Here is a 9,747-nt window from a genome sequence, read left to right on the forward strand (position 1 = left end):
GATGAGAGCTGCCTAGAGTAATACTAAAAGGAAGATTAGAATCATTCTTGAGTTCTCCAAATGTGACTTCACTTTTAAAATTACCATTGAATTTGAAATGATAATTATTAAATTTTAATCTGCTGGTAATTTTAAAAATCAAGTCAGATTTAAGAGGATTTTTCTCCTTTTTGCATTACTCGAACGACTTAATACTATGGATTAATGCTATAAGTCACTCTTGTGTCCTTCCAAGAATGATGTAACTCTTAAAATTAATATTTAGCTTGTAATTGATTATTATTGAATTTTGATCAAATTATAATTTTAAAAGCCATATTATTTTTTGAGTAACACAATAAAGACTTATAGAAGTACTTAATATTATGACATAACATTGAACAAAATCAGGTTGGATCCTGAGTACAAAGATCGCATCGAAGAATAAGGTAGTTGTAACAAAGCATGCACATATGAAACGACAATAACAACAGTGTTGTTGGGAAACGACATGGATCTTAATGCCGTATAAAAAAACGATCAGAACCGTTCCTTCTTACAAGCAACGTACCTACACACGGCTCAGATTTGAGCTGCAGGAGATAAGGGCCCCACTCTCGAAGCTATTCGGATAGATTGACAACGATAATCTGCGACTTGAACTCTCTGTGTCTCAAGTATCTCTCGATGGCCGTGGCTGCTTTTGCTTTGCACCTCCAATTGTTCAGCTTCACAAACTCAGAAACAAGTGCAAGGCCATGGCTTTCATACAAAACAAACTTTTTGCATTCTCAAAAGAAAACTCATTTCTGTTTAATTTCTTGCTCTTCCTCTTCTTCTTCTACTTCAGAGTCTCCAGAAGCCAATATAGAGACAGCTGAGTCCTGCGTCAACTTGGGTCTCCAGCTCTTCTCCAACGGACGGGTATGAATTTTATGGTTTTGTGAAATGGGTATGTTGGAATTTGGTGATTTTTGGTCATAGACTGACAAATTTGACGATGTACAACCTGGGTTATGATTTTTCGGTGAAAATTTCCTATAGAGACTGTAGTGATTAATTTTTAGCCGAATTGTGTTTCGCATATTTGAGAAGTTTGAGGCTTTGATTTGGAGAGAGGGGGTGACTTTTACTCTTTGTTGGGAGCTGAAACTTTTACTGTGTTGGAAATCATCCTGTCCTACTGTTGTTCCTTAAAAATCCAGGTTTTTTGTACAGCACAGAGGTAAGTTGTGTCACACTTCGCTTAGAAAATCTTTAACACTCAAGTCCCACGTTGGAAAGATGATTAGCCCACGTATAATTACTAGAATATAAAGGAGCTCTTGAGTGCTAAGTCCTAGTTCCTTGCTAGGTGAGACTTGTCTTTATAAGCAATTCTATGGAACTTCAATTGCAATTTGATTAATCCTTTTGAAATAGTAACGCAAATGTAACTAGCACTTAATAAATGATACTGATGCAACTTAGCAACGCAATGTAGTAATGGAGCGGACGTCATAGATTTAAGGAAGGAGAATATAACACCCAAATCCCACATTGAAAAGATGATGATCCCACATTGAGTGGGTAGATTATAAAATAGCTCATAGGTGCTAAGTCTTGCATAGTTTCCTTACTAGGCGAGACTAAGTTTTATATGCGATTCTACAGAGCTCCAATTATAACTTCACTACTTCTTTTGGAGTATGGCTATCGCTTGCCCTAAGTTGCTACAAATTCTCTATAACTCATGAACTCTTTTTTAGGTGTTTGTACTGGTATCATGGTTAATGACTTGCCTAAACAATATTCCCTCCTCCAGTTTTAACTCAATATATGTCCAAGCCACATGTCTCAGAAGGCTGTATTGTCCAATCATTTAATTTTTCCCACGGGACCAGTAACAACATGTCTTTGCATGATGTAATCTTTGTTTTTGTACATCAAGTAGGTATATTTTGTTCTTATATCTATTTTTTTGTTCTGCAGAGTTCACTTTTTGAGAATATGTAAATAAATTTAATTTGATCTCCATAATGATGGATTTATCAGGTAAAAGATGCTCTGGTCCAGTTTGAAACAGCACTTAATTTGGATCCTAACCCAATGGAGGCCCAAGCTGCACTTTATAACAAAGCATGTTGTCACGCCTACCGGTAATTTTTTTTTTTTTCTGGATGATATGGTTTTCAGGATTTCCTTTTGTTTTGTCACTATTCATGTCATTTCATTGGACCTATTTCTTCCTTTGTTTTAGTATCAACATTATTCAATTACATGGAAATCACTTGTAAAGGGTGAAATGAATGATAAGCATTATTAAAATGATACAATATGAACTCCTGTTAAGGAGTATGTTACATTAATGCTTACTTGAAATTGCTTCCCAACCATATAGTGTAGCTTGTCTATTAAAACTCAAAATTTAGAATCTTCTTTCAAAGAAAGGCCTTGAATAGTCACAGATACTTACATATGGTTATTAGGCAAGCATCGAATCCAATCAATTTTCCTGACATCCACATGCTCTTCTTAAAAAGAATTACCTAGATAAACAGCTGTTAAAAGGTTTTCTTTGTATCTTTCTCTTAGCCTAGTGTTTCAAACCAAATTTTGAATTCATCTTTAAGAATTGCTTTACAAAGCTGATGGATCTAGTTTTTTTCATTCTTATTTGGAGGAAGAGGGGAAGGAAAAAAAGCCGCTGATTGTCTACGAACTGCATTGAGAGAATATAACCTTAAATTTGGTACAATTCTGAATGATCCTGACTTGGCCTCCTTTAGAGCTTTGCCTGAATTCAAAGAATTGCAAGAAGAGGTTTGTTGCTAAACTTTGGGTTCTTAAGTTGTGTTTGTTTCAACATAAAACATTCTTCAGAGATTATCTACATTTTCCATTCTTAGGTGTAGTTAAAAACCTTATTTAACAGAAAACAATTTCCTAGTCCGCAGAAAACTAAGCAAAACAAGCGAAAAATGATTCTTTCTAAAAAGGTAAACATTTTCCAAACGTTAAAACAAGCGAAAAATGATTCTTTCTAAAAAGGTAAACATTTTCCAAACGTTAAAAGCCTCTCTCTTGAGGCCTTAGCCCTTGCCACCATGGCCAACCTAAGCCCCAGTGTCACTACCCTTGTCATTGAAGTCCTTGTCAGACATGCTGGTCTAGATGATGTTGTTGGATCAAGTGCCACCATTGATGACCTGGCCACTCCAGATTGTCAGCCTTGAGTACACCATCATGATAATAACATGGATGTGCATGAGGAGTGTGGCAGCAAAGTGGATGCTACTGATGCTACAGAGGATGACGACAAGGGCCATAGAGATCTTGGCATACTTGTGGTCAAGCTTCTCAAGGTGAGGTTGATGCCTTGACAGGCCATGCTGACCATTCGGACAATGCTACCAACGATGACCTTGCCGCTCAAGTAGCAAGCACGGAGTGCACCATCTTGATAATAACATCATTGTGATGGAGGCAAGCAGGCGGCAATTTGGATGCTATTGGTGCAACAAAGGATGATGTCAAGGTCCATATATATCTCAGCATACTTGCAGTTCTCAGGGTGAGATTGATGCCTCGGCAGGCCAAGATGATCACATGAATGGCCTAGTTGACTATGTGCAGGCACTCAAAGACGTTGACAACGGAGTTATCGTTGTTGTGGTCCGCGGTGGTGATACCGAGATGGTACATCAAGAGGTAGTTACTCTCCACACTGACAAATGGCCTGGCTTGTTGAGGTGCCAAGGGGTTGTCACCACAGGAGGCACTGGGGTCGTCATCAACAGCAAGAAGCATCAGATTGTTCTATCAAGAGTTAGCAGAAAAGCTTAAGCAGGTTTGGCGGAAGGCAGAAACTGCAACGAGTGTACGGGCTGGTGGAAACCGCTCACGAGTCTAGACGAGGCTCTTGAATTAGTTTGCGAGTTGGAGAGAGAGAGAGAGGAGGGGAGGGGGGGCTAAATAGGAGATTGTAAAGAACTTAGGACTGATTTTCAATACAATCCAAACTACAAAAGAATGTTTTCGAGATTATTTTTAAGGTTTTAAGCCAAACAACAGAAACGTTAATACTTTTTTCTTAAGATATTTTCTACTGAAAACATTTTCCAATGGAAAATATTTTATAGTGAAACAAATAGATCCTTAATGTCTATTCCTGTTTTGTCCTTTTCTTTTTACTTTTATCTTTTTTGCGCAATGGAATTTTGTCAAGCCACCTTTAACCTTTAGAACTAAATATTTCACCTCATCTTCAGCTTCTTCTTTTTTTTCTTTTTCTTTTTTTCTAACCATGCCAAAATAGGAATTGATAGAATCTCTTGAAAGGATTTTAACTATGATTAAACCCTCACCATGATTTCTTCTATCTATGGATTCAAATTCTAAGACGTTATATCTCACAACTATTTGTTATTTTTACAGGCTAGGTTGGGTGGGGAAGACATAGGCTACGGTTTCCGAAGAGATCTCAAACTCATTAGTGAAGTCCAAGCACCATTCCGGGGTGTTAGGAGATTCTTTTATGTGGCATTCTCTGCAGCTGCAGGAATATCAACGTTCTTTACTATACCCAGGCTATTTCGTGCAATTAAAGGTGGTGATGATGCACCTGATTTATGGGAAACTGCTGGAAATGTTGCCATTAATGTTGGAGGTAAACACTGAGCTTTTACTTACATAAGAAGAGATTGGAATGTAATTGATATACGTTGTCTTTGGTGAATGATCTTAAGTTTAAAATGGTCAATAGGGAAAAAGTATGATTATTTAGAAAATGCTTTATAACTTGTTTCTTAAAATGACTAAGCTTTTGAATCAGCATTCTACAGGTATCATTGTCCTGGTGGCACTGTTTTTATGGGACAACAAGAAAGAGGAGGAACAACTTGCCCAGATATCCCGAGATGAAACCCTATCAAGGTTGCCTTTGCGCCTTACCACTAATCGAGTTGTTGAACTCGTGCAGCTGCGAGACACTGTTAGGCCAGTTAGTATCAACACTTAATTTTACTTAAATTGTTCCTGTCAGAATTTGTGTGCACTATTCTAGATTACTTTTCATGCACCAATGTCATCAAAAGTATTGCCCTAAATATTGGTTGCATCTTTCTTCATCTCTACTTATAAAGCAAGAGAAGAATGTTATGCAAATTCAGATTAGACAGTTTCAGTTTTTCTGAAAATGTCTATTCCTCTGTATATTCATGAATATATTGTGATACTTTCCAGAGTGGTACTACTTCAACATGAACTACTAGGTTACTTTTAAAATTTTAGGACTGTTATGTCAAGGCAGAGTGGTAAATTTTGCTTCCAATGCAGTTTGAAGCATCTCATTGATGCTCATGCATGTCGAAAGCAACCAGAAATTTCTGGCAATGATATGTCTTTTACTTTCTTCCCCCTTTTCCATATTTTCTGAGAAATTAACATCAACTGGGGAGAATGGGGAGTGGGGCATAAATATGGAGAGAATCAAATGTATAAGGAGAGGGACTGTAAAATTGAAAAACTTTGGGCTTTTGCACTTGAAGATTTCATCAGAAATCTGGGACTAGATTTTGAGTGTGTGTCCATCTCTTTAAGTACTATTGCTTTCTTTTTTCTGCATTGAATTTCTTACTCCATATGCTAAGTGTAATCTATATGTGTCTCCATGTGTGTGTGTGCATGCAAATGCAACTTATATATAGATCTGCTTCCTTTTCTTTCCTGTCCATTCTTTTGTCTTTATCTGAATTTTTAAGGCTTGGATATAGGTTATTTTAGCAGGGAAAAAAGAGACTGTTTCTTTGGCCATGCAGAAGGCAGAGAGAGTCCGGACTGAGCTCCTTAAGCGAGGTGTTCTTTTAGTCCCTGTTATCTGGGGTCAAGGTAAGGAACCACAAATTGAGAAGAAAGGATTTGGTGTACCGCCAAAGGCAGCTGCTGCTCTTCCTTCTATTGGAGTAAGACGTGAAGGCTCAAATCTGAAATTGTCCTGCAAACATCATTAAAATCATTTTAGTCATTGAGTTTTCATATCATCTGTCATGTGTATAGTAACATTTTTGGGTAATTGATATGAATGTGATCTATTTTACATGATGCTGCATCTGCATGCTTGTGTGTGTCCGTGTTTCTTTCTTATGCTACAAAAGGCTATATCCAAAAGTATCACCACCAGTTTGATAGGTATGTAATAGATTGGTTAATGTCTTATGGAAATGAATTAAATACATGGGTTATAGAACGGGATAGATCCATGCATGTTTCAAGCTTACTTTTTAGATATAAAGATTTTGTTCCTTTCTTGACACTATATGTAATGGCACCATGGTAGGAAGATTTCGAGAAACGGGCTCAGTCCATAAGTGCAAAATCAAGGTTGAAAGCCGAAATTCGATTTAAGGCTGAGGTTGTATCACCTGCAGAATGGGAAAGGTCACATGCCACTCTACCTTGTTTACATGCTTGTTTTGCTAAAAGTTCTTTGTGCTTCTCCATAATTTGTTTGCATATATTTTGACTAGTTCTTATGCTTTTTATCTTTATATATTAGATGCGATCCCACGATTTTTGGTTTAATTAGTCAATAATTATCTATTAGTACTAGAGATTTAGAGTGTTGTTGCCAATTTATAATTAAGAATTCTTGTCATTAGAGATTAGGAATCCTTTTCTATTACGGATTAGGAGTCTTTATTTATAATCAATAGAACTTATGTCCATTAGGGATTAAAAGTTTTGGGAAGTCAGAGCCACTGTCCTGTAAGCCACACAAAATTGTTTCAGAACACCTTAGAGCCACGGTCCCGTTAGCTCTCTCAAGGCTACTTAAACAAGAAACCACAATTAGGGACCATCAACCAAGATACCTTATCCCGAATAATGCCTCTAAGATCCAAAATCTTTCTCCGAGACCAAGAGCAATTCCCTAGAATCTTGACATCCAGGAAACTCCTTTTTCTTAGAAACTTGAATTAACCTAACTGGACAAGATAAAGCTACCACTATTGGAGCAATGCCACACATGTTTCAACATTTTATTCCACAACTCCAAGTTTTTTGACACCCAAACCACCTTCTTTCTTGGGAAGGCAAACAGAATTCTAAGCCACTTTAGCCCCTGAACTATTAAGCTCACCTCTTTTCCATAAGAAAGACCTAAGGATCTGCTTCACTTGATTGATAACTTCTTTAGGAAGAATAAAAAGGGAGGACTAGAACACTTGCATGGCAAAAATAATTGAATTAAATCAACTAAAGCCTTCCTACATAAGAAAGGGCTCGGCTTGCAGCTTTTGGCCTTGGTTGCAGTCCTCTCTGCCTACACTGCACAATCAGCCTTCTTCAATCTAAAAGAAATTAGAGGAACCCCCAAATACCTCATTGGAAGTTTAACTTCTTGATACCCCAGAATACCCAACATTTGATTCTTAACAAGTCCTGCAACTCCACAAGTAAGCAAATAGCTCTTATCAAAGTTAGTAGCCAACCCTACATATCCCTAAACCGATTCAAAGATGCCTTGACCATGGCAACATTGTTAATCTCGCTGCTACATAAGATTAGAATGTCATCAGCGAAGCAAAGATGGGATATTTTCTCCCTATAGCACCTCCAATGGAATCTAAATTAGGCCTCCTAGTCATACTATCCATGAGCCCCAAGAAGGCCACCATCACCAAAACAAACAGATAAGGCAACAAGGGGTGACCTTCCCTAAGACCTCTACTCCCAGGGAAGGTTAGTAGGCTTATATGAGAGAGATTATCCTTACACTGGTACTGATCATGGAACCTACAAATTTGAGAAGACCAAGATTGCAGCCAACTTCAGTGTTGTCTCCCTAGATGAGGTCAAATCACTGCTAATCCCGTGAAAAATAGCCCTCTTGTAGTGGCTATCAATATTGCGTTCATGCAGACATATGTGAACGAGTTTCATGCCCATACTTGTGCTCAAAGCAGTTTATCACGAACTGTTATTTGTCGGCTATGGTGTCTATACTCCTGTCCAGAAAAAGGGTAGCCATCAAACAAGAAAAAGAAGAGGCTAATCTATCAGTGAAGATTCTACACGGGAGCTAATCCAGAATTTGTTAATGCCCAACCTTGATGACAAGGTTGTTATTAAGGGTGGGGAATGGTACAATCCCATGATTTTTATGTTTAATTAGTCAATATTTATGTATTAATATTAGAGATAGAGAGTGTTTTTACCATTAATAGTTAGGAATCTTTACGCCCTTACTTGCAATTAATCAGGAATCCTTAATAGACAAGGATTAGGAGTCCTTATTTTCAATTATTAGGTTCCTGTCCAATAGGAGTGAAGAATTTTGGTAAGTCTATAAATTGTAATGTCCTATGGATTTGTTATTATGGAAGCAATAAAATTAAAACTTTGGCTTAAGAGGTTAGATCCCCTCAAATATATCTAGAAGGCCAGATTCACTTGAAGTGATAACTTTTTGTGTTATTTTCCTCTTTCCTTTTTTCTTCAATTTCTCAAGTTATAATTGATAGAACCCTAGGGTCCTACCAATAGGATGCCAATTGACTTACATAATAAAATGATTTTGAAATTTGATTATTAAAGCTCAAAATTTGTGCATAAATTCTGCATTCTTTTTCCTTAGCACTAATTTTGATCTATATAGACTAATAGATTTTTCTAAACCAATTTAGGTGGATAAGGGATGAGCAACAATCTGAAGGAGTTACTCCTGGTGAGGATGTCTACATTATACTGCGACTAGATGGTCGGGTTCGAAGATCAGGGAGAGTAAGTGCTTGTGGAGGAGATAATATGTTGCTTGTTCTTGGATTGAAATGAAATTAGTTGCAATTTAGCATGCTCAGTAGGTATCAAAAGGGAAATAGGGATATAATAAGTATTGGCATATCCAGCCTTATATGCTTGGGTAGCTGAGAGACAGTAAAACATTGAAATTTCAAAATTCAACAACATCCTACTTGTAATCTTAGATAAGTTTATAATTCAATTTTTTTTTTTTTCTTTTGTTGGAGTACTCAGCTGCAGCATTTAGTTTTCTGAAACTGATGATCAAGTCATGTTGCATGCACCTCTAATGGTTTAAATTTTTTGGGGGAAAAAAGCAACTTTGGATTTGTGTCATGTCACAATATCTTGCATTCTTTGAAGATTTTAAGAGGAGCATTGTTTTGACATAGTAAACATTTTTTCTCATATTCTGATGTTTTCAGTGCTAAACTGTCATATCTTCGCAGGGCATGCCTGACTGGCAAGAAATTGTGCAGGAGCTGCCACCATTGGAGGCATTGCTAAGTAAGCTAGAAAGATAGATGCTTGTTCTTTTTCTGTCTCTCTGCTTGTTATGTATAATTTTCTGGAAAGCAAGTCCTTTGATGCTGGTTAAAAATCTTTATCCATTCTTTCATATTTCCCAACTATCAATGTATTATGAAATTACAAAGCAAATTTTGGGAATGGAGAAATTGATATTGGTATTTGGAAGCTGATAATGTGATCCATCTCTACAGTTGATCAACTTTAGCTATTGATCTTCTTGGTTCCATTTATTTATTTTCCTTCAACATCATGATGTCCCATACCGCCACGCTGTTCTTTTTCCCCATGTTTGGATTCTCGCAAATTTTGTTTTGGGATTGAGCTTAGTTGATTTTAAATGGTTTTAAGGCCATAATCTATTGAATAAAGAATATCATCTTCAAGTGTTTTGGTTTTCGAGAACAGCTCGCTGCTTGTACCTTATAGGTTCTTGAGGTGTGAATAATATGGAATAAC

General features: G+C 37.0%; 1 protein-coding gene across 3 annotated transcripts; it reads left to right on the plus strand.

Moving 5' to 3' along the window:
• Positions 1 to 628: 628 nt before the first annotated feature.
• On the plus strand, positions 629 to 9,464 carry LOC132170531 (protein LOW PSII ACCUMULATION 1, chloroplastic). 3 transcript variants are annotated; one of them, XM_059581540.1, is made up of 9 exons: positions 629 to 903; positions 2,014 to 2,117; positions 2,646 to 2,781; positions 4,396 to 4,627; positions 4,803 to 4,960; positions 5,733 to 5,921; positions 6,296 to 6,396; positions 8,646 to 8,742; positions 9,210 to 9,464. In XM_059581540.1, exons 1-9 carry the CDS (start codon positions 667 to 669, stop codon positions 9,282 to 9,284), a joined length of 1,329 nt encoding a protein of 442 aa, XP_059437523.1. In that variant the 5' UTR covers positions 629 to 666; the 3' UTR covers positions 9,285 to 9,464. The 3 variants fall into 3 exon arrangements, 2 of the variants coding, with proteins under 2 accessions (XP_059437523.1, XP_059437524.1); XM_059581541.1 differs by having other exon boundaries at positions 815 to 903; positions 2,642 to 2,781; XR_009438972.1 differs by lacking the exon at positions 9,210 to 9,464 and having other exon boundaries at positions 6,300 to 6,396; positions 8,646 to 8,736.
• The last annotated feature ends 283 nt before the right edge of the window (positions 9,465 to 9,747 follow it).

This window comes from Corylus avellana, chromosome ca2 (genome assembly GCF_901000735.1).
Source record: "Corylus avellana chromosome ca2, CavTom2PMs-1.0".
Lineage (NCBI taxonomy): Eukaryota > Viridiplantae > Streptophyta > Magnoliopsida > Fagales > Betulaceae > Corylus > Corylus avellana.

Coding starts and splice junctions, on each gene's coding strand:
- LOC132170531 (XM_059581540.1), top strand. CDS start 667: ATGGCCGTGGCTGCTTTTGCTTTGCACCTCCAATTGTTCAGCTTCACA. Junction 2,118..2,645: donor GCATGTTGTCACGCCTACCG/GTAATTTTTTTT, acceptor ATTTGGAGGAAG/AGGGGAAGGAAAAAAAGCCG. Junction 6,397..8,645: donor TCACCTGCAGAATGGGAAAG/GTCACATGCCAC, acceptor AAACCAATTTAG/GTGGATAAGGGATGAGCAAC.